Below are 26774 nucleotides of genomic sequence, written 5' to 3'. Positions count from 1 at the left end.
GTCCTGGGGGGACAGTGTCCTGGGGGGGACAGTGTCCTTGGGGGACAGTGATCTGGGGGGACAGTGTCCTGGGGGGACAGTGACCTGGGGGGACAGTGTTCTGGTGTCCCCTCCTGCGTCTGCTCAGCCAGCACCGCGGAGCTCGGCTCTCTGACTCAGCGTCCGCTCCGTCCTCACGTCCTGTCCGCCCCTGACCTGGCTGCCGCCCTGCATTCCGTCCCCGATGACATCGGGGCACCGGGGAGCACAGTCACCCCGTCTCAGGCCTGACCTGGGTCACACCTGCGGGTCCCTTTGCCATTCAGGTGACATCACAGGTGATGCTGGTTGGGAGGTGGACGTCTCTGGGGACACTGTTCTGTCACATGGGGTTGGGGTGTGGGCATTTGGGGGACACTGTTCTGTCACATGGGGTTGGGGTGTGGGCATTTGGGGGACACTGTTCTGCCACATGGGATCGGGGTGTGGGCGTCTTGGGGGACAGTGTTCTGCCACATGGGATCGGGGTGTGGGCGTCTTGGGGGACAGTGTTCTGTCACATGGGATCGGAGCATATTGGGGGACACTGTTCTGCCACATGGGGATCGGGGTGTGGGTGTCTTGGGGGGCACTGTTCTGCCACATGGGGGTTGGGGTGTCGGCGTCCTGGGGGCACTGCTCTGTCGGCCACACACCCCCAAGGTGAGTTTCCCGGCGGCTGAGCTCGCCGCCAGGTGTGGGCGGGAACAGGTTTGGGGTGTCGTGAGGGCCTGTCGGCTGCGTCACGGCGTCTCACGGAACAAGAACCGCGCCCCGCCCGCGTGGGGAGGCTCACCCGGGCTCCTGAGGGTCAGGGGGTCAGGGCTCCCCTGATTCCTGTGGGAAACGCGCACCCGCCCGAATTCTGAACGGACTCGGAGACAGAGGTGAGGCTGAAATGAGACTTTTTCTGCCTCCTCGAGGGCAGGAGCCCGAGAGCGGGTGTCCTGTCGGACCGGCATCGGAGCCACCATCGCAGGCTGCTGACCCGGGGGGCGGGGTGCGGGGGGGGCGGGGTGCGGGGTGCGGGGGGTGCGAGTCCCTCCTGGGTCCTCAGGGCCGAGCGCCTGGGCCGCCTGTTTCCCCGCAGCAGCCTCGTCTCCGCCCCCCACTCGGCCACCGAGACAAGGAGAGGCCGTTTCCAGCTGCCTCCCCTCCCGTCGGGTTGGGGGGCGGGGGGCAGGGGGGGGAGGACACACATAACCGTTTCGGGAAAAGCTGACGATGCTGGAGGTGGGTCCGGGCCCCTTCCTACACCCCAGGGAGCGGGCGCTCGGGGTTGGCTCGAGGACCAGCCGGAAACGGGGGGCACACGTCTAAGAAAATTACATGCAAGCTTTCGGGGCGAGGACAGGGTCCTTCCCTGAGCGTCTCCTTGGCAACGCGCTCAGCTCGCCCGCCTCTCGGAGAAGCATGGAGTGTCCAGAACCGGAAGGACCTGGGCCGGTTCTGCAGCTGGGTCCGGGGTGCAGGCCTCGGTCCGGGGTGCGGGCGTCAGTCCGGGGTGCGGGCCTCGGTCCGGGGTGCAGGCGTCGGTCCGGGGTGCAGGCGTCGGTCCGGGGAGCAGGCCTCGGTCCGGGGTGCAGGCGTCGGTCCGGGGTGCAGGCGTCGGTCCGGGGAGCAGGCCTCGGTCCGGGACCCCCGGCACCCAGAGCAGCCGATGCTGCAGTTCTGCTGCAGGAACCGACTTCCTGGAGTGGACACGAGGCCCGAAGTCTGGTTTCCTCTGGACACGAGGGCCCGGGGGGAGCGGCCAGTGGCCGAACCGTCAGGAGGGAGGCCGGTCCCCTCCATGCGCCCTCCATGCGCCCTCGATGCACCGCCGGGCGGGTCGGAGCCCACGTGTCCGCCCAGCGACCTCTGCCGGGACCACCCGCGGGACCTGCGTCCTCCGGGGACCGGCCGGTCATCCTGGAAAGAGCTTCCGGAACCGGCCGTAGGCGGCGTCGCTGATGATGACGGTGACGTCGGCCACCCCGGCCTCGGGGGCCACCTGCACGTCCTGCACCGCGGCCTCGGCGTGTAGCCAGCTGGGGGGCGGGGAGCGGGGGGCGGGTCAGGAACAAGGTCGGGGGAGCAGGGAGCTCGGGGTGACGTTTGCCCCGGGCGCCCAGCCTCTCGGACCTGCGCTTTCCCGGTGGGTCAGCCCGCGGGCCCGGGACGCACGTGGGGATGAACTCAGGTGTGAGCTGGACACTGCGCTGTGCGCTGCCCACAGGTCCCCGTGACCAGCAGCCACCGGCCCCGCCCCCTCCACCGGATGGCCCCGCCCCCTTCTCCAAGCCACCGCCCCGCCCCACCAGGCCCCGCCCCCTCAGACTCATCACCCCTCCATCCCGCAGCCCCAGGCACCTGAGCTACGGCCCCGCCCCTCCCCAGACCCCGCCCCCTCTCCTGGGTGGCCCCGCCCATCCCCTCAGGCTCGTCACCGCTCCGCCTCGCGGCCCCGCCCCTCCCAGTCCCGCCCCCTCTGTCCCGCAGCCCCACACCCTCCGTCCTGCAGCCCCGCCCCCTTCTCCAAGCCACCGCCCTGCCCCACCAGGCCCCGCCCTCCACCTGATGGCCACGCCTCCACCTTGTGGCCCCGCCCCTCCGCCTCGTGGCCCCGCCCCAGCCCCGCCCCCCCTGCCCCGGGCACCTGAGCTGCGGCCCCGCCAGCCGCACGCGGAGGGTCAGCACCCGCCTCCCGGTGGCGCTCAGCACGGCCGCCTCCAACGCGGCCTTCAGCTCCTCCAGGCCCAGCCCGCGCAGCGCGGACACGGCCAGGGCGCGCGGCCCCGACGGCTGGTACCTGCACGGGGGGCAGACCCCGCTCAGCGAGGACGAGGCCCGAGGCCCCCACGGCCCCACCCGGGACCCCGAGTCCTCCCGGGAGAGGAGCAGCGGGTCAACCGGAGTCCGGGGGGGGGATGGGGGGCGTCACCCCAACTGGCCGCTCTGGGGCGGGTTAGGGACAGACGGGGCTGTGGGGGGGTTAGGGTAGAGCCGGATCCCCGGATGGCGCCCAGGTCCCCACGATGGGGAGCCCCAGGGGGACGCCCCGCCCACTCACCGGCACCAGGTCCCCACGATGGGGAGCCCCAGGGGGACGCCCCGCCCACTCACCCGGGCACCAGGTCCACCTTGTTGTGCGCCTCCAGCACCGAGTCCAGCAGCGGCGCGGGCAGCCCCAGGCCGCGCAGGGCGGCGAGCACGCTGACCTTCTGCAGCTCGGCCTCGGGGTGGCTCACGTCCCGCACGTGCAGGATCACGTCCTGCGGGCAGCGGGGCTCGTGGCCGGTGGGCGGGACCGGTGTCCCCCCGACTCGGGACCCGCCGGACGGAGGGGGGGGGCCTGCCCCAGGCCCGGGTGGAACCCCGGGTGGGGCGCCCGAGACCACAGAGCTGAGCTGGTCCCGGGGGACGAGGCCCCTTGTTCAGGTCCTGCCCCAGCTGCTTCGGGCGCTGGTACCCGGGGTCCCTCCTGTACAGGGACTGGGGGGGGCTATTCCTGGGACCCGGGGTCCCTCCTGTACACGCACTTGGGGGGCTATTCCTGGGACTCGGGGAGACCCAGCCCGGCTGGTGTCCCGTGTGGGGGACCGGCCCCCCCTGCGTTTTCAGGGGATCGGCCCTGGCCCGGCACCGCCAGCCGCCCGCCCGCCCGCCCGCCCGCTCACCGAGTGGGCCACGTCCTGCAGGGTGGCGGAGAAGGACGCGATGAGGCTGTGGGGCAGCTCGGACAGGAAGCCGATGGTGTCCATGTAGAGGACGGCCAGGCGGGACGGCAGGGAGCCCGCGTGGGCGGTGACGTCCAGGGTGGCAAACAGCTGGTCCCGGGGCTGCATGGCGCCGTCGCCCGTCAGAGCCTTGATCAGCGTGGTCTTCCCTGCACGGCGGGGACAGGACACCCGTCGGGGACAGGACACATGGGGACAGGACACCCGGCGGGGACAGGACAGACATCGGGGACAGGACACATGGGGACAGGACACCCGGCGGGGACAGGACAGACGTCGGGGACAGGACACCCGGCGGGGACAGGACACCCGGCGGGGACAGGACACAGGGGGACAGGACACACGTCGGGGACAGGACACACAGGGGGACAGGACACACGGGGACAGGACACAGGGGGACAGGACACACGTCGGGGACAGGACACACAGGGGGACAGGACACACGGGGACAGGACACACGGGGACAGGACACCCGTCGGGGACAGGACACACGTCGGGGACAGGACACACGGGGACAGGACACCCGGCGGGGACAGGACAGACATCGGGGACAGGACACATGGGGACAGGACACCCGGCGGGGACAGGACAGACGTCGGGGACAGGACACCCGGCGGGGACAGGACACCCGGCGGGGACAGGACACAGGGGGACAGGACACACGTCGGGGACAGGACACACAGGGGGACAGGACACACGGGGACAGGACACACGGGGACAGGACACCCGTCGGGGACAGGACACACGTCGGGGACAGGACACACGGGGACAGGACACCCGGTGGGGACAGGACAGACGTCGGGGACAGGACACACGTCGGGGACAGGACACACGGCGGGGACAGGACACACGTCGGGGACAGGACACACGGGGACAGGACACCCGGTGGGGACAGGACAGACGTCGGGGACAGGACACACGTCGGGGACAGGACACACGTCGGGGACAGGACACACGTCGGGGAGAGGACACACGTCGGGGACAGGACACACGTCGGGGACAGGACACAGGGGGACAGGACACAGGGGGACAGGACACACGGCAGGGACAGGACACACGTCGGGGACAGGACACACGTCGGGGAGAGGACACACGTCGGGGACAGGACACACGTCGGGGACAGGACACATGGGGACAGGCCATACGTCAGGGACAGGAACACAGGGGGACAAGGACACACGTCGGGGACAGGACACACGTTGGGGAGAGGAAACACGTCGGGGACAGGACACCCGGCGGGGACAGGACACACGTCGGGGACAGGACACACGGGGACAGGACACACGTCGGGGACAGGACACACGTCGGGGACAGGACACACGTCGGGGACAGGACACATGGGGACAGGCCATACGTCAGGGACAGGAACACAGGGGGACAAGGACACACGTCGGGGACAGGACACACGTCGGGGAGAGGACACACGTCGGGGAGAGGACACACGTCGGGGACAGGACACACGTCGGGGACAGGACACACGTCGGGGGGAGGACACACGTCGGGGACAGGACACCCGTCGGGGACAGGACACACGTGTGTGAGAGTTGCCCACGCCCCCTGGCTCCTGCGGAAGGAGGCCCAGTGTCTGTGTGACAGCCGGGCTCAGTACTTGCACTTCCTGGAGGGTGGAAATTCGGACGCACGTACGTATGGTTTTTAAAAATCACATTTATCGACTTATCTATTTCTCCCTGTATTTGGTTACTTGAGCTACACTTACATACCTACGCTAATCCTCACCCGAGGATATTTTTCCCATTGATTTCTAGAGAGAGGGGAGGGAGGGAGGAGGAGGAGGAGGAGGGGAGAGAGAGAGAGAGAAACATGGATGTGAGAGACACATCAATTGGTTGCCTCCTGCCTGCACCTGACCTGGGCTGTGCTCTAACCACTGAGCCCACTGGCCGGGCACTAATGACTTTTAAGCCTGGATGTACCCTTGGTGACCCCGGTGGCCCTGTCGTCTTTGTGGGTGGGCCCCCTAAAACACAGCAGCCACACAGACAGGCAGGACCCCCCTCCTCCAGGCCCGCTCACCGCAGTTGGTGTACCCCACGACCGAGACCACGGGGAACTCCCGCCGCCTGCGCTGCCGGCCCAGCAGCTGCCTCTTCTGCCGCAGCCTCTCCAGGGCCCTGCGGATCTTCATCTCCTTCTCCTTCATCAGTCGCTGCTGCACCTGCACGAACGACTCTCCTGGAAACAGCCAAGGCGGGGAGTCGGGGTGCAGACGGGGAGAACGGCAAGGCCTGCCGTGTGCGGGCCTGAGGGCGCCCACAGCCCCAGGCAGCTGCCCACCCAGCCCCTTCTGCTCTGAGGCCCAGCTCTGCCCGGAGAAAGGCAGTCTCGCCACCCGGCTGGTGTGGCTCAGTGGTTGGGCATCGACCTAGGAACCAGGAGGTCACAGCTCCATTCCTGGTCCGGGCACATGGCCGGGTTGTGGGCTCCGTCCCCAGTGGGGGGCGTGCAGGAGGCAGCCGACCCATGGTTCTCTCTCATCATGGACATGTCTCCCTCTCCCTTCCACTCTGAAATCAATAAAAAATATTAAAAAAAAAAAAAAAAAAAAAACAAGAAAAGGAAAGGTGGCCTCGCCTCCAACTTCTGCGTCTGAGGCCACCTGGGTTCCCGTCCACTCGGCTGGGAGCCCCGATATCCTCAGTGGACTGAGTGGTTCCCCCAACATCCAGACCCCCAGAACCTGGGAACGGGTCCTCCTACGGGAACGGGGCCTTTGCAGACGGGATGGGGTGAAGGGTCGGAGACGAGGCCGTCCTGGCTCAGGGGGGGCCTCCCTCCAGGGACAGGGTCCTTCTCCGACACAGAAGAGGAGACGCAGACACGGAGGAGCAGCCACGTGGAGACGGAGGGAGGCGGAGGTGGCCACCAGCCCGGGGAGGCCTGGAGCCCCAGGAGCTGGGGGAGCAGGGGGGACCCTCCCTGGAGCCTCCGGAGGGACCGGCCCTGGGACCCCGGACCTCAGACGCCTGGTCTCCAGGACGAGGGGAAGGAGGGGTGAATGTCTGTTGCTCCAACCCCAGGTCTGGGGTCCTCTGTCGCACCCGCCCAAGGCCCCCTGGGTCCCTGCTGGCTCCATGTGTCCGCGGACCAGGCGCAGGCGCAGCCGGGCCCCAGCAGGGTCGTGGGGACCTCGTCCCCTCCCCAGAGGCGGCCCTTCCTTCCCGCCCCGGGACGCGCCGGGCACTCACCCGACCCCATGATGTAGCGGGAGTTGCCTCCGTGTCCGTCCAGGCGCGCGAGGTCGTGCTTCATGTTCGACCTGCCGTGGACACGGGCAGCTCAGTAGACGGAGCGGATGCGGAGGCCGTGGGGGGGGCGCGAGGGGGCGCCACACGCCGTCCCAGGTGAGGGGGGGCAGAACGGGGGGGGTGTCTGATAGGGAGGAGTGCACCGGGGTCCCCCCTCCTGCGTGGGGTCCCCCTCCTGCGTGAGGCCTCCCTCCTGTGTGGGGTCCCCCCTCCTGCGTGGGGTCCCCCTCCTGCGTGAGGCCTCCCTCCTGCGTGGGGCCCCCCTCCTGCGTGGGGTCCCCCTCCTGCATGAGGCCTCCCTCCTGTGTGGGGTCCCCCCTCCTGCATGGGGTCCCCCTCCTGCATGGGGTCCCCCTCCTGCGTGGGGTCCCCGCTCCTGCATGGGGCCCCCCTCCTGCATGGGGCCCCCCTCCTGCGTGGGGTCCCCCATCCTGCATGGGGTCCCACTCCTGCATGGGGCCCCCCTCCTGCGTGGGGTCCCCCCTCCTGCATGGGGCCCCCCTCCTGCGTGGGGTCCCCCTCCTGCTGGGCCTTCACTCTCAGGGACACAGGGTCCCACAGGGACGGGTCCTCCTGGAGGGGAAGCCCCAGCAGGCGTCCAACAAGCTATGCTGCCCCCCATGAAGTCCATCCAGAAAGCCCCGCCCCTCAGCTCCCGCCCCATTAGTTCCAGCCCTGAGGCCCCGCCCCCTTAGCTCCCACCCTCAGTTCCAGTCGCTGAGGCCACGCCCCTACTCCCCGCCCCATTAGTTCCAGCCCCTGAGGCCCCGCCCCCTGTTTCAGCCCCTGAGGCCACGCCCCCTACTCCCCGCACCATTGGTTCCAGCCCCTGAGGCCACGCCCCCTCTGCACTAGTCCCTGAGGCCCCGCCCCCTCTGTTCCGCCCTGAGTTCTAACCCTCTGCATCCCTTCCCCTCAAGCCCCGCCCTATGGAGTCCATCATGAATGCCCCGCCCTTAGCTTAGCTCAGGGGCTCAGCATGGACCTAGGAACCAGGAGGTCCCGGGTTCGATTCCCGGTCAAGGGCACAGGCCCGGGTTGCGGGCTCCATCCCCAGCAGGGGGCGTGCAGGAGGCAGCCGGCTGTAATTCTCTCTCATCACGGATGTTTCTATCTCTCTCCCCCTCTCCCTTCCTTTCTGAAATCAATAAATATATATATTTTTTTAAGAAAAGAAAAAAGGAAGGGGGCTCGTGTGTTGTGATCCCCGGTTCGGTGCCTGGTACCTGAGGAGGGGCAGCTCGGCCAGGGCCACCTGCAGGCGGGCCTCCTTGGTCCGGGCGTTGCAGCGGAAGATGTGCAGGACCACGGTGAACCGGTCGAACACCTGCACGCGCCAGGCGGCCTCCAGTTCTTTCTAGAAAAGGAGAGAACCCGGCCGGTGTGGCTCAGTGGATAGAGCGTCAGCCTGTGGACTGAAGGGCCCCGGGTTCGATTCCCAGTTAAGGGCACAGGCCCGGGTTGTGGGCTTGATCTCCAGTGGGGGGCGTGCAGGAGGCCGCCGGTCCATGATTCTCTCTCCTCGTGGATGTTTCTCTCTCTCCCTTCCTCTCTCTCAAATCAATCTCCTGTATAATAAAAGGCTAATATGCAAATCGACCACATGGTGGGACAAGTGATCGCTGTGACATGCACTGACCACCAGGGGGCAGAGGCTCAATGCAGGAGCTGCCCCCTGGTGGTCAGTGCGCTCCATGGGGAGTGGGCCTACGAGGGACCCCCCCCCCCAATGCACATCGGGCCTCCAGTAAAAACATAAAAAAGGAGCCCACCCCATCCCCAGACCTCAGGTGAGGGGGTGACCCCAGGCCCCAGCCCAGGGAGTGGACAGCACCCCGCGCACCCCGGTACCTTCGTGGGCATGGACAGCCGCTCCACGTTCAGAAAGACAGCGGTGACCTCCGTCAGGCTCCTAATTTTCTCTAAGGGACAGAGGCCTGTCAGGGGCTCCACCCCACGGGCACCATCACCCTTTGCTTGGCTGCGTCCCCAGAGGCTGGGGTGTGGACGGGGTCCAGGGGAAGCCGGGGTCCGTGTTCAGGGCGCGTGGGTCTCACAACACACATGGAGGGGACGTGACCCCGGGACATGACCCCGCGGGGAGGGGATGCAGCTAAGACTCGGGGAGACAGGCAGGGTCCCGCCAGCTCCATGCTCTGATCATGAGCCCACAACTGGGTGGGCGGGGCTGTCAGGGGTCCCAGGAGAGCGGGGTTCACGGGCAGGACCCGCATCAGGCGCTGGCACTGGGTAGCTGGGAGAGGGGAAGAGGGAGGAGGGAGGGGGGAGGGGGGCAGGGGCAGCAGACCCACCCGTCAGCTGCTCCAAGGTGCCTTTGCCGAAGATGAGCTTCCGGTCGGGCGCCTTGGTCGGCACCACCATCGTCTCCACCACCGACCAGTGGTCCAGCGTGTGCACCAGCGCCTTTGCCTCCGCCACCTGCCACTCGGCTTTGGGGAGAGACGCGGCTTCAGGGGCGGGTAGGAAGGGGGTGCACCTCAGCCCCCCAGCCCCGGCCCCTCGGAGCCCTGCGCCCCACAGGGACCCTCGCCTACAAGCTCCAGCCTCAGAGTCCAGCCCCAAAGCTGGAGCCTCCACCCTCGGAGCTCAGAGACTAGGGGTCAGGCCTCTGAAGCCACGCCCCCTCAGATCCCCGCCCGAAGCCACGCCCCTGAGCTATCCGCCGAGTTCCAGCCCATGAGGCCCCGCCCCCTTGGCCCCGTCCTACGAATTCCAATCCTCTCCATCCCTCCCTCAAGCCCCGCCCTCCGAAGTCCATCATGAGAGCCCCGCCCCTTAGCCACCTATCCTATGAGCTCAGCCCTTGGCATCCCCGCCCCCGAGGCCCCGCCCCTCAGCTCCCAGTCGAATTCCAGTCCCCGAATCCCCGCCCCGTACGGTCAATTCACCGAAGCCCCGCCCACTCGACTCGTCCTCGCCCTATGAGGTCCAGCCTCCAAACCCCGCCCGGAGTTCCAGCCACAGAAGCCCCGCCCCCATGAGCCCCGCCCTCGAGGCCACGCCCCCTCCGGGTCACCTCGAGTCAGCGTTGGCTTCCTCGGTCCCCCCTTGATCTCGGGGTGAACCAGGCACACGCGCTGGGTCCCCGAGGGCAGCAAGGGCTCCCTCCGCAGCAGTTCCTCCTCCTCTTCCTCCTCCTCCTCCGCATCTTCCGGCTCCTCCTCCGCCTCCCCGGCTCCGCTAGTCCCGCCATGCGCCCGCGGGCCCCGGCCTCCGCCTCCGCGCCCCTGCAGGCCCCCCGCCTTCCCGGTACCGAAGGCGGCGAGCGCGCGCTCGGACCAGGGCGGCGGCGGCGGCGGCGCGGCCCTCGGAACCGGGCGGCCGCGAACCAAGCGGGAGAGCCAGGCCCCCCGGCGGACGGCGGCCCGCAGGGTCCACATCCCGCGCGCGGCCGAACGCCAAGGGGCGGGGCCTCGGGGGCGTGCTTCCGTGCGGGCTCCCCATTGGCCGGGCCGTGTCACGTGCTCACCGCCCTGTGATTGACGTGCGGTCGCGGTGTTCTGGAGACGGAAGGCGGGGCGCTAGGGGACCCTCGAGGGGACGAGGCTCCGGCCCGCTGCCCTGGGCGCCCGGTTTGACATGGTTTCCATGGTTACCGGCGGCATGTGTCGGAACCCACGGGGACCGGGCTCTGCAGACGGTACCTGAGAAGGATGAGCCTAAAGGAAATGGGTCACGTGCTGGACTCGGCCCGGCGTTTGCAGGGAAACCGCGGACGAGCTTGGAAAACGTGGAAGAAATTTGCTCCCGGAAAAGGTGGCATCTTCCTGCCGATCGGCAGCAGGTGCAGGACCGGAAATGAAAGTGACTCTGCGACCACGCGGAGCTGCCGAGTGAGGTTTGGCCGTGTCTGTGCTGGTCCTTCCACGCGCGTGTTCGGAGGCAACCAATTCATGGCCTCCCCCTCCCTCCCTCTCCTTCACTCTCTAAAAATAAAATAATAATAATAATAATAATAATAATAATAATAATAATAATAATAATAATAAATGTGCCCCGATAAGGATTAATAATATTAGAGGAGTGGCTGGGTTGCGCTATTTACCTTTATTATTTTTTAAAGACACGGAGGAATTTTATTTTTCTTTTTAAATATATTTTTAATGATTTCAGAGAGTAAGGGAGAAGAAACATCCATGATGAGAGAATCATGGACCAGCTGCCTCCTGCGCGCCCCACACTGGGGATCCAGCCCGCAACCCGGGCCTGTGCCCTTGACCGGGACTTGAACCCTGACCTCCTGGTTCCTAGGTCCACGCCCAACCACTGAGCCACACCGTCAGGCTAATTTGGGGTTTTAGCGTGAACCGGAGCCTTTTAGACACACGGGAGGGCTGCACGGGGTGGGGGCGCGGAGGACCCGGCCGGCTTGGTGCCCGCCAGGGGGAGCGCTGGGAGCTGAATGCGGGGGGGGGGGGAGGGGTGGGGGGGGCGGGGAGGAGGAGGTGCACGGGGTTAGGGGGCCGGTGAGCAAGGGGATGGAGTTGGGGCGCCCTGGCACGTGGGGGACCTGCCCAACATCTATCCGCGGGGCGTCCCCTGAGCGCACCCGCTCGGGACGCACCAGCCGGGCTCCCGCCTCAGTCCCGGGGTTCCTGGGGCCGCGGACGGGCCGCGCGGGGCTCCCCGTGTTCATTCCCCAGCGTCTCCCGCGTCCAGCGGAGGAAACGTGTTATGTGTCCGCTTTCCCCGCGTGAAACGACACAATTGGGTCCGGGCCGCCTGTCCCCACTTGAGCCCAATCAGCAGAGACGGGGGTGACACTGTAGGAGCGTTTATTCTCTCTACGGGCAGCGGGGGGCCCAGGTCACCCACAAAAACCTGCTCCGAGCCCCTCGCTACTTGGCTGGTTATCGACGCACGAGGGAGAAGGCAGCTCCGTGCAGCTGCGAGAAAAAGTGTAACAGGAAAGGGGGGAGGGGAGGGGAGGGGGAGGGGGAGGGGAGGGCAGGGTCTGCAGGAGCCCAGAGCCGGAGGACACGGGGGTTCACCTGTGACGTCACCCACAGCTCAGCCCGCCCGGGGTGCGGGGCCGGAGAATGGACAGCGGCTCCCGGAGCGGTCCGGCCCCGGCACAGCCACCGGGTCAAAGCGCGCCCTGTCCTTGTTTTTTTTTTTTTTTTTTCCTCTAAACGCGTTTCCGTCTGAGCCATGGACCCATGGAGGCATCGCATCCTTTTTTTTTAAAAAAAAAATATATTTTTATTGATTCCGAGGAGGCGGGAGAGATAGAAACATCTATGATGACAGAGAATCATGGACCGGCTGCCTCCTGCCCGCCCCGCACGGGGGATCAAGCCCGCAACCGGGCATGTGCCCTGGACCGGAATCGAACCCGGGACCCTTCCGTCCGCAGGGGGATGCGCTATCCACTGGGCGACACCGGCCGGGGCAGCAGCGTATCCTTTTACAGCCCCGTCGCACCCGCCGAGCCCGGGGTCCGTAGGAAAATTCCGTTAGAATCGCCAGCCGAGGGGGTTCTGTCCTCAGGACGCGCCCCTCCCGTCGGGCAGGAGCTGGAGATGCGCCGCGCAGGGCGCACAGGGCGCACGTGGTCCAGGCGGGACCGACCTCAGAGACCTGGTCCCGCTGGGCTCGCCTCCCTCCCGTGGGGTCTCCGGAGCCTGCGGTGGGGCCGCTGGGGTTGGGGGGCTGGGGGTAACTTTGCCGGGGGGAGGGGACCCCGTAACTGGAGGTGAGGAGCCCCCTGTGGGGGACGTGGGAATGTGCGTACACCTGAGCGGTTACCGGGCCTCCGAGGGGCGCAGGGCGCGCCAGGTGTGGGGTGGACGAGGGCAGGTACCAGGGTGTGGGGGCAGCAGGGGGTGTGGGGGCGGCCGGGGGGGGCCAGGGCGGGGAGGGCTGCAGCTGGGGGAGCACCTGGGAAACCAGTGGGCGTGGCGCTCCGGCTGGAGACGTCACAGAGGTTCATGGGGGTGACGCCAAGGGCCACAGGGGCATGGAGATGGGGTGCAGCGGGAGACGGGGGACCTGCCCGTGGACACCCACTGGGCGCCCCACATCTCGTTTCCCGCCTCGGTCCTGGGTCGCCTCCTGCGGGCTCGCCTTCCCGCCCGTCTCTTAGGGTCGCTTCTGGGGCGTCCTGGAGACGGAAAGGGGGACTCAGGGGTCCCTGAGCGATTCCCGCAGCGCGAGCAGCGCGCAAGGTTGAGTCTGGGCAGGTGTCCTGGTGGCGACGGCTGGGCGCCCGGAGGTGGGGGGGGGGGGGGGTGAGGCCTGTGGGTGGAGGCGGGGCTGCGGGGCCTGGAAGCCGGTCCCCGTGACCCTGGGGTCAGGGTCTGTGGGGCGTGTTGGTTTCCCCCAATTTCTCTGCTGAGGTCGCAGGTCCCGGAGACACCCCTCCCCTGGATGTGGTTCCGAAACCCGAATGAGGGGGTGCTGGTCTGAGCCATCAGTGGGGGGGCCCTTCTCTTTTCAGTCCTCCCCAGGGGGTGTTTCCCCATTGACTTTTAGAGGGAGGGGAGGGGAGGGGAGGGGGAGAGAGACATCGACTGGAATCGAACCCGGACCTTCTGTGGGAGGGGGTGCTGTAACCACTGAGCCGCACCAGCCCGGGCCTTCCCCCGATGAGAAGGGGACAGGACCACGGGGACCAACGCCTGTGGGTCCAGGGGCTGCCGGGAGGGCAGAGGCCCCCCGCTGGGCGATGCCTCCTGCCACCTCTGCGGCCTCCGTGCAGGGCCCGGCCGCCGGGAGGGCTGAGGGCACCAGGTCATGTCTGTTCCCCAGGGCGGGTCCGGGCCCCGTGGGCATGGGGGGGGGGGGGCTCCGGCCAGGAGGCAGGCGGGCGGGCGGAGCAGGCGGGGGCTGGAAGGGACACTGGCAGGAGGGGGAACCTGCTCCCGGGCAGAGAGGAGGCTCAGAGCCGTATTTTAGGTTTTCCCAGGAGAGGGGGTCCCTGAGTGGGGGGCACGCGGCTCAAGGGGAGCGTCTGACCCGCAGGTGTCGGCCCTGGGCCAGTCCTGTCTCCGTCCCCAGGACCCGGGATCAGGTAAGACACACCCCGTGCCCCCAGGGGGGACCCCGCATCCCAGGACCAGAAGCCGCGGGGACGGGACCTGCACCCCAGGCCCCCGAACCTGTGTCAGGGGGGCCGTGGGCTGCTGTCTGGGTGCGCGGAGCCTAAGGCTGAAAACCCTCAAGTTATTTATTCGAAAATACAAATGTGATCTCGTAAAACGTTTTAAAATCGCTCTGCACGGCAAATAACAGTTCACTTTACACGGTCTGTACATTCAGGAGGACGCGGCCACCTCAGCGCCCGTGTGGGGGCCCCGTGCCCGGACACGCGTGCAGAGGGACACGCGTGCAGAGAGCCGCGCGGCTCCAGCTCGGGCGCACTGGCCGAGGTCAGGCAGGGCCTCCCGGGCCGACGCCGGGCCCCGGGGTGCGAACCGTCCTGGGCCCGTCTCCCCCACACCTCCCGGGGCAGCCAGCCAGGGCTGCGGGGGTCCCGCCGCGTCCCCGGGTCCGGGGCGCCTGCTCTGCCCGCCAGGGGGGCGGGGACCGGCCTCCGTGTGAATAAACAGGTCGCCGTCGCACACGCAGCTCACGTCTGTAGAAGCTCAGCCCACACGCACACGCTGTCCCCCCGGGGCCGCCCGCTCGGACCCGGGCCGGGGCTCAGGGCTCAGGACGGCTGCAGCTCCTCGTCGGCCTCGCAGTCGAACAGGTGCACCGCGCCCAGCGCCGGCGCCTCCAGGAAGGGCCTCTGGGCCAGGGACGGGCACAGGCCGCCCAGCTCCGCCTCGTACCTGCGGGGGGGCCACGGTGAGTGCGGGGGGCACGGGGGACATGGGGGACACGGGGCACATGGGGGGGAATGGGGGCCCTGGACTAATGAGGGGACACGGGGGACACAGGGGACACAGGGGACACGGGGGGGGGGTCCAGAGTCAGGGATCCCAGGGAGGACGCCGGCCGGGGCGGTGCCTGCCCTCAGGGGGCCGTGGAGCCGACGCCCACAGGCCTGGAGCGGCCCCCCAGGACCCTGGACGCCCCGAGGCCAGGCGGACGCCCCCTGCAGGGGACACGCCTCCGGCTGCGGTTCGGCCCCACGAGCGGGACCCCCCGGGGGCTCGGAGTCCGAGACGGGGACGCAGGTGAGGACGACCCTCGGGGACCGTCCGGAGGCCGTGACCGTGCGGACGGGAGGCCGAGGCCCCATGAGAACCCAGACGGGAGGAGGGGGACGGACGGAACCGAGACCCAGGAGCCGCCCGTCGGCAGCAACAATGACAAGCAGGACCTGCCGGACGCGGGGTGGGGGGTGGTGGGGGGGGGGGATGGGGGGCGCCCCAAGGGGAGCACCCGGACCCGGGCCCAGAGCCGCGCCGGGGACGGGCGAGAGGAAGACCCACCCCCACGAGGGGACGACCCTGAGGCTTCGGTTCAGGAAACGCCCGGAACTGAGGCAGGGGCCCCCCAAGGCCCGGAGTGAGGACCCGCGGTCCCCGTACCGTGCGGCCAGAGGGGCCCTCGTCCGTCATCCCTGGGTGCTGCCCCCCCTTGTCTCCCAACTACCGCCCCCCCTTTATCTCCCCCCATCCCCCCGTCTCCCCCCATCCGCTCACCCGTCGTCCCAGGGCTCCCCCGCAGCCTCCTCGGCCACCAGCAGGTCGTACTCCTCGGCCGCGTACCGCTCCCAGTCCGACAGCTCGGGGCCCTCCGCCTCCGTCTCCTGGGGGGCCCGCGGGTCACAGGGGGGACACGGCCTCAGCGCCCGGCCCCGCGGCTCCGGCCCCCCCACCCCCACAGGGACCCCCCCTTCCTCCCCCCCACAGGGCCCCCCCTCACCCTGAGCAGGGACACCTGCTCCCTCTGCTCGTGGTCCAGGTACTTCTCGACGTTGAAAAAGGTGTCGAAGAAGACGTGGGCCAGGCGGCAGCGCTTCAGGTCCCGCAGCGTGATCCTCCCTGGGGGGGGGGGGGTCAGGGCAGCGCCCTCGGGGCTCCCACCCGGTCGCACCCCAAACCCCGGCACAACTGCGCCTCCTGACACCCCGAGATGGACGGACACACGGACGCGGGAGGGCGTCCCCCCCAGATGGTGTCTCCCCCCAGATGGTGTCTCCCCCGAGGGCTCCCCGGGCGCGGCCGACCTGGGCTCTGGGGCCGGACCAGGTCGAGCATCTGGCACAGACAGTCCTCGAAGGGCAGGGCCTCGATGCCCAGGCCCTCCAGCCGGCGGCTCTGCTCCTCGTAGAAGTGCTCCAGCTCGAACATGGACAGCGCCCCGTCCCCGTCCAGGTCCATGCAGCGGAACCAGTACTCGATGCTGCCGGGGGGCGGCCGTCAGCGGGGTGCACGCGACCCCCCCAGACCAAGGCCCCCCCGGGACCCGCCCCAGACCGAGGCCCTCCCGGGACCCCCTCCCAGACCAAGGCCCTCCCGGGACCCCCCCCCCAGACCAAGGCCCTCCCGGGACCCCCCCCAGACCAAGGCCCCCCCGGGACCCGCCCCAGACCAAGGCCCCCCCGGGACCCGCCCCAGACCGAGGCCCTCCCGGGACCCCCTCCCAGACCAAGGCCCTCCCGGGACCCCCCCCCCAGACCAAGGCCCTCCCGGGACCCCCCCCAGACCAAGGCCCCCCCGGGACCCGCCCCAGACCAAGGCCCCCCCGGGACCCCCCCCAGACCAAGGCCCTCCCGGGACCCCCCCCCAGACCAAGGCCCCCCCGGGACCCGCCCCAGACCGAGGCCCTCCCGGGACCCCCTCCCAGACCAAGGCCCTCCCGGGACCGAGTCTGCCTGGTGATGGCCCCCAGTACTGATCCCTCCTGGGACCGACCCCCCCATGGCTCCCAGGGCACCCGAGCTGATGGCCGCTCGCCGCTATGCACCCCGAGCAGGACAGGGCGCAGGGTGCTCACCCACCTGGTGGGGGTCCTCTTGTCCTCCTCGGAGATCAGGAACCACACGAAGTCGGCGTAGCTGATCTTCCCCTCCTGCACCTTCCGGCCCCTGGAGCCGGGCGCGAGACGGACGTGGGAGCGGCTCCAGGAGGGGCCCGTCCGCTGCTGGGAGCTGGGTCCCCGGGAGGGGGGGGTGGCGGGGGGCCTGGACCCGGTGGGCAGTGACGGCCGGGGCCTCGCTCGCAGCCTCGGGGCGACCCGGGGTCACTCAGGGTCACAGACGCCCGGGCCTGACACGCCGGCACCACGTTCCCTTACTGACGACTCACGTGGCCACAGCGTGTCCTTTACGACCCATGGCCCTGGGTGCCAGGCGTGTCCTCACCTACAACCCCAGGTGACAGGCGTGTCCCCGTGACCTCAGGGCACCCGGGTGCTTATCTATGACCTTGAGTGACATGTGACCACCATGTTGTCCTGTTGGGCCCTCAGGAGACGGGGCACCCGCTGCCCGAGCAGGAGACGCGGAGGGAGAGGGAGGGAGAGGGAGGGGCGAGCTGGACAGAGAAGGGCCGGCCGCGGAGGGAACGCGCCTGAGAGACCTACCGCGTCACGGCTCCCGAGAAGATCCTCTCGATCATCTTGGTGGAGATGGCTGGGGGGGGGGCGGGGGGGGGGACGGGGTGAGTGCCCGCACTGTGGGGGCGTCTGAAATGCCGAGGCCGAGGCCGGGGTGCACCCAGGCCCCCAAATGGCCTCCTCCCCACCCCTCCCTGCTCTCCAGGCCCAGGGCTGAGCCGACCGGGAGGCACAGGAAACGCTGATAGGCCCTCGGCCCAGAAGGACCAGAGGGACCCAGAGGGACCAGAGGGAGCAGAGGGCAGGTCTGCAGCCACCCCTCAGGCTGGGCCTCCCCTCCAGACCCTGACGGTGCGGAGCTCAGACCCTGGTGACGGGGAGGGAGAGCGGGGGAGAGGGAGCGGGGGCAGCGGTGACGGAGGCCCCGTTGGTCATCGAAGGAGACGTAACCCTAACCCTATCCTCGTCCTGAGTCTGACCAGGTGGGGGCGGGGCTGGTCCCTCCTGAGGCCTCTCCTTGGCGTGTAGACGCCGTGTCCTCCCCGTGTCCTCACAGGGCCGCCCCTGTCTGTGCCTGTGTCCTCACCTCCCCTTCGAATAAGGACTCCCATCCCCTGTGCACACACCTGTCTGTCCCCTGTGCACACACACCTGTCTGTCCCCTGTGCACACACCTGTCCGCCCCCTGTGCACACACACCTGCCCCTCCCCTGTGCACACACACCTGCCCATCCCCCGCCCCCTGTGCACACACACCTGCCCATCCCCCATCCCCTGTGCACACACACCTGCAGTCCCCTGTGCACACACACCTGCCCATCCCCCATCCCCTGTGCACACACACCTGCAGTCCCCTGTGCACACACACCTGCCCATCCCCCATCCCCTGTGCACACACACCTGCAGTCCCCTGTGCACACACACCTGCCCATCCCCCATCCCCTGTGCACACACACCTGCCCATCCCCCATCCCCTGTGCACACACCTGCCTGTCCCCTGTGCACACACACCTGCCCATCCCGTGCACACACACCTGTCCGTCCCCTGTGCACACACCTGCCCGTCCCCTGTGCACACACACCTGTCCGTCCCCTGTGCACACACCTGTCCGTCCCCTGTGCACACACACCTGTCCGTCCCCTGTGCACACACCTGTCCGTCCCCTGTGCACACACACCTGTCCGTCCCCTGTGCACACACACCTGTCCGTCCCCTGTGCACACACCTGTCCGTCCCCTGTGCACACACCTGCCCGTCCCCTGTGCACACACACCTGCCCATCCCGTGCACACACACCTGTCCGTCCCCTGTGCACACACCTGTCCGTCCCCTATGCACACACCTGTCCGTCCCCTGTGCACACACACCTGCCCGTCCCGTGCACACACACCTGTCCGTCCCCTGTGCACACACCTGTCCGTCCCCTGTGCACACACACCTGCCCATCCCGTGCACACACACCTGCCCGTCCCCTGTGCACACACACCTGTCCGTCCCCTGTGCACACACCTGTCCGTCCCCTATGCACACACCTGTCCGTCCCCTGTGCACACACACCTGCCCATCCCGTGCACACACACCTGTCCGTCCCCTGTGCACACACCTGTCCGTCCCCTATGCACACACCTGCCCGTCCCCTGTGCACACACACCTGCCCATCCCGTGCACACACACCTGTCCGTCCCCTGTGCACACACCTGTCCGTCCCCTATGCACACACCTGTCCGTCCCCTGTGCACACACACCTGCCCATCCCGTGCACACACACCTGTCCGTCCCCTATGCACACACCTGTCCGTCCCCTGTGCACACACACCTGCCCATCCCGTGCACACACACCTGTCCGTCCCCTGTGCACACACACCTGCCCATCCCGTGCACACACACCTGTCCGTCCCCTGTGCACACACCTGCCCGTCCCCTGTGCACACACACCTGCCCATCCCGTGCACACACACCTGTCCGTCCCCTGTGCACACACCTGTCCGTCCCCTATGCACACACCTGTCCGTCCCCTGTGCACACACACCTGCCCATCCCGTGCACACACACCTGTCCGTCCCCTGTGCACACACCTGTCCGTCCCCTGTGCACACACCTGTCCGTCCCCTGTGCACACACACCTGTCCGTCCCCTGTGCACACACCTGCCGGTCCCCTGTGCGCACACCTGTCCGTCCTCTGTGCACACCTGCCCGTCCCCTGTGCACACCTGTCCGTCCCCTGTGCACACACCTGTCCGTCCCCTGTGCACACACACCTGCCCATCCCCCATCCCCTGTGCACACACACCTGTCCGTCTCCTGTGCACACACACCTGCCCGTCCCCGCCCCTAATCTGCCGTGTCCCGCTCGTCCCGCTCACCGTGGTCGTTGTGCCGGGCCAGGTCCTGCTGGCCGATGAGCAGGTCGTGGTCGGTGTCCAGCTCCCAGAACTTGCAGTAGATGACGTAGAAGTGCTCGTAGGAGAAGAACTCCGTCAGCTGGTTGATGTCCGCCTCCTCCTCCAGCAGCGCCACGTTCTGCAGACACACCTGGGTGTGGGCTGGGGTCCCAGGCACGGCCTCCCGCGGGGGGGGGTGGGGCGCGGGGACCCCAGAAGCTCACAGGGAGCTGAGCTCAGGACCGTTCGGGACCCGTTCAAGGGTCAGGCCGCCCGCCCCCACGGACGGTGCTGGGGACCCACACACAGGGAGCCTCGTCCTCATCCCCCGAAGCCCACAGCCTCCGCGTGGGCCACTCCCAGGCCCTCAGCTGTGCCTCCTGGGCCGGCGGAAGGAAGGACAGATGGACGGACGGATGGGAGGAAGGAGGGACGGATGGGCAGACTGATGGAGGGAGGGTGGGTGAGGGTGGACGGCTGGTGGGTGGGTGCTAGCCCTGTGCCCCCATTGGCAGAAGGAAAGACGGACGATGGAAGGAAGGGAGGTGAGGGTGGGTGCTGGCCCCATGTCCGTACCCCCGCCCCCGGGAAGGAAGGACGGACGGGTGGACAGACGGGTGGGTGAGGGTGGATGGCTGGTGGGTGGGTGCTGGCCCTGTGCCCCCACCGGCAGAAGGAAGGACGGACGGTGGAAGGAGGGTGGGTGAGGATGGGTGCTGGCCCCGTGCCCCCCCCCCCCGGAAGGAAGGACGGACAGACGGACGGACAGATGAGTGGACAGACAGGTGGGTGCTGCCCCCCCCCCCCCGGAAGGAAGGACGGACAGATGGGTGGACAGACAGGTGGGTGCTGCCCCCCCCCCAGGAAGGACGGACAGACGGGTGGACAGACAGGTGGGTGCTGCCCCCCCCCCCCGAAAGGAAGGACAGACAGACGGGTGGACAGATGGGTGGGTGCTGGCCCCATGCCCCCCCCGCCCGGAAGGAAGGAGGGACAGACGGACGGACAGATGAGTGGACAGACAGGTGGGTGCTGCCCCCCCCCCCCCCGCCCTGCAGCCCCACCTGCAGGAAGGAGCTCCGCCGGAGCTCGGCACAGGTGATCCTGCCGGACCAGGACCTGTTGACCGTGTAGAAGATCCGCTGGATGACCTGCGGGAGGGGGAGGGGGCAGCTCAGCCGCGGGGGCTGCAGGGACCACGGTGCCATCAGGGGGCGCCTGCTCCCCACGGGTGAGGCTCGGCCAGGGCTGAGGGCCTGCGGGCAGCCGGGAGGCACCAGGGGGCAGGGGGCTGCCTCCCCAAGCGAGGGGGGAGGGGGGCTGGGCTCACGGCGCTGCTGACTGTGGACACGAGGCCGGACCACGGGCTCTCAGAGCCTGCTGAGCCCACGGAGCCCGGGGGAGCCCGCTGAGCCCGGGGAGAGCCTGCTGTGCCCACTGAGCCCGGGGGAGCCCACTGAGCCCGGGGGAGCCCACGGAGCCCGGGGGAGCCCGCTGAGCCCGGGGAGAGCCTGCTGAGCCCACTGAGCCCGGGGGAGCCCGCTGAGCCCGGGGAGAGCCCGCTGAGCCCGGTGCTTGGGCCCAGAGGCCCGCCCTCATCACTGGACGGCCTTGGAGGGGACAGATGGCCGTACACCAGGTCCTCCCTCACTGGGGGGGGGGCGGCCCCCGCACTCACGGTGGTGATGTAGCGCGAGTGGAACTCCGACGCCGCCTTCAGGAACGCCAGGCCCGGGTGCGTGTTCACCACGTCCTGCAGGGGACGGCGCGGCACGTGAGGCACCCAGAGCTCCCACAATCCCCCACTCCCCACCCCCCGGGCTCCCCCACTCCCCCCTCCGGGGCCCCCACAATCCCCCACTCCACCCTGTGGGCTCCCCCACTACCCCCCCGGGGCTCCCACAATCCCCCACTACCCCCCCCGGGGCTCCCACACTCCCCCACTACCCCCCCCGGGGCTCCCACACTCCCCCACTACCCCCCCGGGGCTCCCACACTCCCCCACTACCCCCCCCCCCCCGGGGCTCCCACAATCCCTCACTACCCCCCCCCCGGGGCCCCCACAATCCCTCACTCCACCCGGGGGCTCCCACAATCCCCCGCTCCCCCCCCCGCCCCCGGCTCCCCACAGACGTGAGGGGTGTAAGACCATGGGGTCCAGAGGCCGAGAGCCGGGATGGGCTAGGGAAGCACCTTTCACTCCCTGTCGAGCTCATGCACACACAGGGGCCCCGCTCCCACTGGAGACCCCCGCCATAGGAGAACTAGTCCCAGGGACACCCCGTGCACCCCGAAACCCCGTGTGTGAGTGGCACACGGCCCTGGACCCCAGCAGCAGCAGCATCTGCTCAGCCACGTCCTCTGACTCCGCGACCTGGTTCAGGGGGCGAGCCACGCCCAGGGGCGCTCCTCCCTCCTCCCGCCTCCCACGGACACCAGCCCACAGGTCAGGGTTTGGGGGGACGTGTGTGCCCTCCGTCCACATGAGGTTTGCGGGGCTGTCCCTGAGCCAGCTCCCACACTCCACCCGGGGCAGCACCGAGGGGGGGCCCCGAGGGGGAGCCTGGCTCGCAGCCTGTGTGGTCTGCACGCTGAGCGCACGGGAGAAGGGGGAGGCGCGCGGTGTGGATGAGGGTGAGGTGTGTGCGGTGTGTGGGGGGGGCATGTGTGAGGTGCGTGCGGTGCGGACACGGGGTGCGGGCACGGGGTGAGGCCGGGGAGGACCCACCTGCAGGAAGGGGACGAAGTCCTCCTGCACCAGGTAGTTGCAGCCCGGGCTCATGAGCAGGTGCACGAACCGCGTGGCCTCGTCGTGGCAGTTCTGCAGGATCCTGGGCAGAGGGCGGCCTGTCCTCACTCCTGGGCGTCCACGCGCTGCCCGTCCTCACCGCCCGCCCAGCAGGAGGGGCCCTGACGGAGGGCTGGCCTGGGCCCCCACCCTCCCCTCCCCTCCTCCTCCCCAGCCCATCCCACCTCTGCCCCGCCCCGCCCGGAAGAGGCCCCGCCCCGCCCGGAAGAGGCGCGCACTCACTTCCTCCACATGGCCACGAACTTGTGGACAGAGACGGAGCCTGTGCGCTCTCCGCCGGCGGCACAGAAGAGCGGCCCCTTCCAGTACAGCGGGCAGCCGCAGGCCTGCGGGGGGCGGGGGGCGGGGGTGAGCGCTCCGTCCGCTCCGCCCCCACCAGGGAGACCAGGGCGCATCCGAGGCGCAGAGCGCAGGGTGGGGAGCGCTCCCTCCGCACCCCGCACCCGCACGGGGCGGCTCAGATGGTCACGTGATGCTGGGACCCCCCCCCCCCACCCCCGCTGGGGACAGACGCGCTGGCCGAGCGGGACAGCAGTGGACACCGGCGGGCCCAGGTCAGGAAGGAGGCGGCTGTGAGGATGGAGACAAGGCGACAGCGAGCGCATCGCACCTCGCGGACGCAGCCAGGACTGAGGCTGGGACTGGGGTGCAGGACTAGGAAAGGGGGGACACCCAGCCGTCCAGCTTCTCACAACAGCAAGAGAAGGTGGGAGACTGAAGGCGGACAGGAGAGACAGCCAGACGGCAGGGTCCGCGGGAGGAAGCCATGGTCGACAGCCCGCGGGTCAGGGCTCAGCCGGGCCTGGAGGCCAGGAGGGGGGGCGCCCCCCCCAGGCCCGGGGCAGAGGCTGCGCATGGGGACCGCCCCCCTTCCCTGCATCTCCTCCCTGTGCCCCCTGTACCCCCTGTGCCCGCTCACACAGTCACGTGTGGGATCGGCTGTCCTGCCCGGGGCTGGGCGGGTGGAGGTCTGGCTCAGCACAGGGGGCGGTTCAGTCCCTGGTCTGGTGGGGCCAGGACGGGGGCAACCCACCCGCCCCCACAGCCTGGGCGGACACGGCCCCACACGTGGGTCAGGAGGTGTGTGAAGCCGCTAGGCAACACAGGGGGGGGGCCCACACACGCGTCTCCATGGACAGGTCCACACGCAAACATGTATGATGGCCCGCCTCCCCCCGTCTGCAGACCACACCCCCACGTGAGGCACAGCCCTCGGCAACCGGGACTCCACCTCCGGGACACGCAGCAGGTCCCACACGGACACGGATGAACCCAGACGTAGCCGAGCGAGCAGGGCCTGGTGTGCAGGTCCCTCACGGAACATTTGACCCCCGGCCCGGGTCGGGGCGCGTGTGGGAGGCAGCTGATCACTGTCTCTCACATCCATGTCCCCCCCCCCCCCCCCGCCCGCCCGTCACTTCCACGCTCTAAAATTCAATAGAAAACAGACTCTTGGTTGAGGATTAGCCAGAGAGAGAGAGAGAGAGAGAGAGAGAGAGACTAAGACAAGGCCAGATTCATGGGACGAGAGTCACAGTGACCCCCGGGCTGGGAGAGGCCGGGGGACCCGTCCAGCAGGCGGGTCACAAGGAGCAGAAACGAGGACCCGGGAGGGCGGGCCCCCCGTGCAGGAGCCTCCGGATCGAGCGTCAGACAAGAAGGAGAGCCTCGAGTGTCCAGGGGTGGACCAGGCCCGCGGTTCTCAACCTGGGGGTCGCGGCCCCTATGGGGGTCGAACGACCCTTTTCCAGGGGTCGCCTGAGACCATCCCGCATCCCAGATGTTTCCGCGACGATTCGTCACAGGAGCAGCATGACAGCGATGACGTGGCAACGAGAGTAATTTCATGGTTGGGGTCACGACGTGAGGAGCCGTGTTGAAGGGCCAGAAGGCTGAGAACCACGGGACGAGGCAAATGCGGTTTTAGGGAAACGTCCCCCACAGGCTCCGGACTCGGAATCCCGGGGCGACCGCGTGCTGGGGCGGAGGGGTGGGGGGGGGAGAGGAGGAGGAGGAGGAGGAGGAGTGGCCGGGAGGGGGAGGGCAGGGACGTCATCCCCCTGCAGCCAGGGAGTGGGGGAGAGGGAGGTGCCCTCTTTAACCATGACCGTGACCACGGCCCTCAGGCACCTGGACAGGCAGGAGGAGGTGCAGCTCTCGCCTCACAAACAGCGACTTTCACAAACGCTGTCCCTCCCGAGACGGGCGGCCACCCAGCGCCCCAGGCGCCATTCCCACCTGGTGAGTGCAGACCCCGGCCAGGGACACGCCTGCCGGAGCCGCGCAGGACTCCCCACACCTGACAGTGACGGGGTGCGGCCCTGTGGGGTGACCACAGGGTCACACGGGCGGTCACCCTGCGACAAGGGACCCTCCTTACGGAACACGCTCCCGGGACGCGGGACCTCCTCACGGAACACGCTCCTGGGACGCGGGACCCTCCTCACGGAACACGCTCCCGGGACGTGGGACCTCCTTACAGAACACGCTCCTGGGACGTGGGACCTCCTTACGGAACACGCTCCCGGGACTTACGGAACACGCTCCCGGGACGTGGGACCCTCCTTACAGAACACGCTCCTGGGACGCGGGACCCTCCTTACGGAACACGCTCCCGGGACGCGGGACCTCCTCACGGAACACGCTCCTGGGACGCGGGACCCTCCTCACGGAACACGCTCCCGGGACGTGGGACCTCCTTACAGAACACGCTCCTGGGACGCGGGACCTCCTTACAGAACACGCTCCTGGGACGTGGGACCTCCTTACAAAACACGCTCCTGGGACGTGGGACCTCCTTACAAAACACGCTCCTGGGACGTGGGACCTCCTTACGGAACACGCTCCCGGGACTTACGGAACACGCTCCCGGGACGTGGGACCCTCCTTACGGAACACGCTCCTGGGACGCGGGACCTCCTTACAAAACACGCTCCTGGGACGTGGGACCTCCTTACGGAACACGCTCCCGGGACTTACGGAACACGCTCCCGGGACGTGGGACCCTCCTTACAGAACACGCTCCCGGGACGCGGGACCCTCCTTACGGAACACGCTCCCGGGACGTGGGACCTTCTTACAGAACACGCTCCCGGGACGTGGGACCTCCTTACGGAACACGCTCCCGGGACGTGGGACCTCCTTAGGGAACACGCTCCTGGGACGTGGGACCTCCTTACGGAACACGCTCCCGGGACTTACGGAACACGCTCCCGGGACGCGGGACCCTCCTTACGGAACACGCTCCCGGGACTTACGGAACACGCTCCCGGGACGCGGGACCCTCCTTACGGAACACGCTCCCGGGACGTGGGACCTCCTTACGGAACACGCTCCCGGGACGTGGGACCTCCTTACGGAACACGCTCCCGGGACGTGGGACCTCCTTACGGAACACGCTCCTGGGACGTGGGACCTCCTTACGGAACACGCTCCCGGGACTTACGGAACACGCTCCCGGGACGTGGGACCCTCCTTACAGAACACGCTCCCGGGACGCGGGACCTCCTCACAGAACACGCTCCCGGGACGCGGGACCTCCTCACAGAACACGCTCCCGGGACGTGGGACCTCCTCACAGAACACGCTCCCGGGACGCGGGACCTCCTCACGGAACACGCTCCCGGGACGCGGGACACTCCTCACGGAACACGCTCCCGGGACGGGGGACCCTCCTCACGGAACACGCTCCCGGGACGCGGGACCTCCTCACAGAACATGCTCCCGGGACGGGGGACCTCCTCACGGAACACGCTCCCGGGACGCGGGACACTCCTCACGGAACACGCTCCCGGGACGCGGGACACTCCTCACGGAACACGCTCCCGGGACGCGGGACACTCCTCACGGAACACGCTCCCGGGACGCGGGACACTCCTCACGGAACACGCTCCCGGGACGCGGGACCTCCTCACGGAACACGCTCCCGGGACGCGGGACACTCCTCACGGAACACGCTCCCGGGACGGGGGACCCTCCTCACGGAACACGCTCCCGGGACGCGGGACCTCCTCACAGAACATGCTCCCGGGACGGGGGACCCTCCTCACGGAACACGCTCCCGGGACGCGGGACCTCCTCACAGAACATGCTCCGGGGACGCT

At 68.7% G+C, this 26774-nt stretch overlaps 2 protein-coding genes across 5 annotated transcripts in view; both read right to left on the bottom strand.

Moving 5' to 3' along the window:
• Positions 1–972: 972 nt before the first annotated feature.
• GTPBP6 (GTP binding protein 6 (putative)) lies at positions 973–10441 on the bottom strand. Its single transcript, XM_059680536.1, has 10 exons — positions 10044–10441; positions 9319–9456; positions 8858–8928; positions 8233–8363; positions 6947–7017; positions 5775–5933; positions 3678–3886; positions 3124–3272; positions 2657–2809; positions 973–2048 (listed from the first exon to the last, which is right to left on the bottom strand). The coding sequence occupies exons 1-10, from the start codon at positions 10405–10407 to the stop codon at positions 1925–1927; spliced, it is 1569 nt and encodes a 522-aa protein (XP_059536519.1). The 5' UTR covers positions 10408–10441; the 3' UTR covers positions 973–1924.
• Positions 10442–14177: 3736 nt separating this feature from the next.
• Positions 14178–26774, bottom strand: part of PPP2R3B (protein phosphatase 2 regulatory subunit B''beta) — a 29297-nt gene continuing 16700 nt past the window's right edge. For 3 of the 4 annotated variants that reach the window (XM_059680505.1, XM_059680507.1, XM_059680506.1), the window contains exons 3-13: positions 22894–22997; positions 22591–22709; positions 21541–21615; positions 20927–21013; positions 19845–20001; positions 17507–17555; positions 16923–17009; positions 16149–16324; positions 15845–15963; positions 15622–15728; positions 14178–14802 (exon numbers count right to left, since the gene is read on the bottom strand). In XM_059680505.1, the coding sequence (XP_059536488.1) occupies positions 14614–14802; positions 15622–15728; positions 15845–15963; positions 16149–16324; positions 16923–17009; positions 17507–17555; positions 19845–20001; positions 20927–21013; positions 21541–21615; positions 22591–22709; positions 22894–22997 (1269 nt within the window). In that variant the 3' untranslated portion in view covers positions 14178–14613. The remainder of the gene's footprint in view (positions 14803–15621; positions 15729–15844; positions 15964–16148; positions 16325–16922; positions 17010–17506; positions 17556–19844; positions 20002–20926; positions 21014–21540; positions 21616–22590; positions 22710–22893; positions 22998–26774) is intronic. The other variant, XM_059680509.1, reaches the window with a different exon arrangement.

Source organism: Myotis daubentonii, chromosome X (genome assembly GCF_963259705.1).
Source record: "Myotis daubentonii chromosome X, mMyoDau2.1, whole genome shotgun sequence".
NCBI lineage: Eukaryota > Metazoa > Chordata > Mammalia > Chiroptera > Vespertilionidae > Myotis > Myotis daubentonii.
The sequence above is the reverse complement of the archived record's forward strand: the minus strand, read 5'-3'. Positions and strand labels throughout refer to the sequence as shown.

Bases quoted from the DNA above. Each gene is read 5' to 3' on its own strand.
- GTPBP6 (XM_059680536.1), bottom strand. From the start codon at position 10,407: ATGTGGACCCTGCGGGCCGCCGTCCGCCGGGGGGCCTGGCTCTCCCGC. The intron at 8,364-8,857 runs GTACCGGGGTGC...CTCCTTTTCTAG, and splicing joins GGCTGTCCATGCCCACGAAG to AAAGAACTGGAGGCCGCCTG. The intron at 7,018-8,232 runs GTACCAGGCACC...TGTCCACGGCAG, and splicing joins GCCGAGCTGCCCCTCCTCAG to GTCGAACATGAAGCACGACC.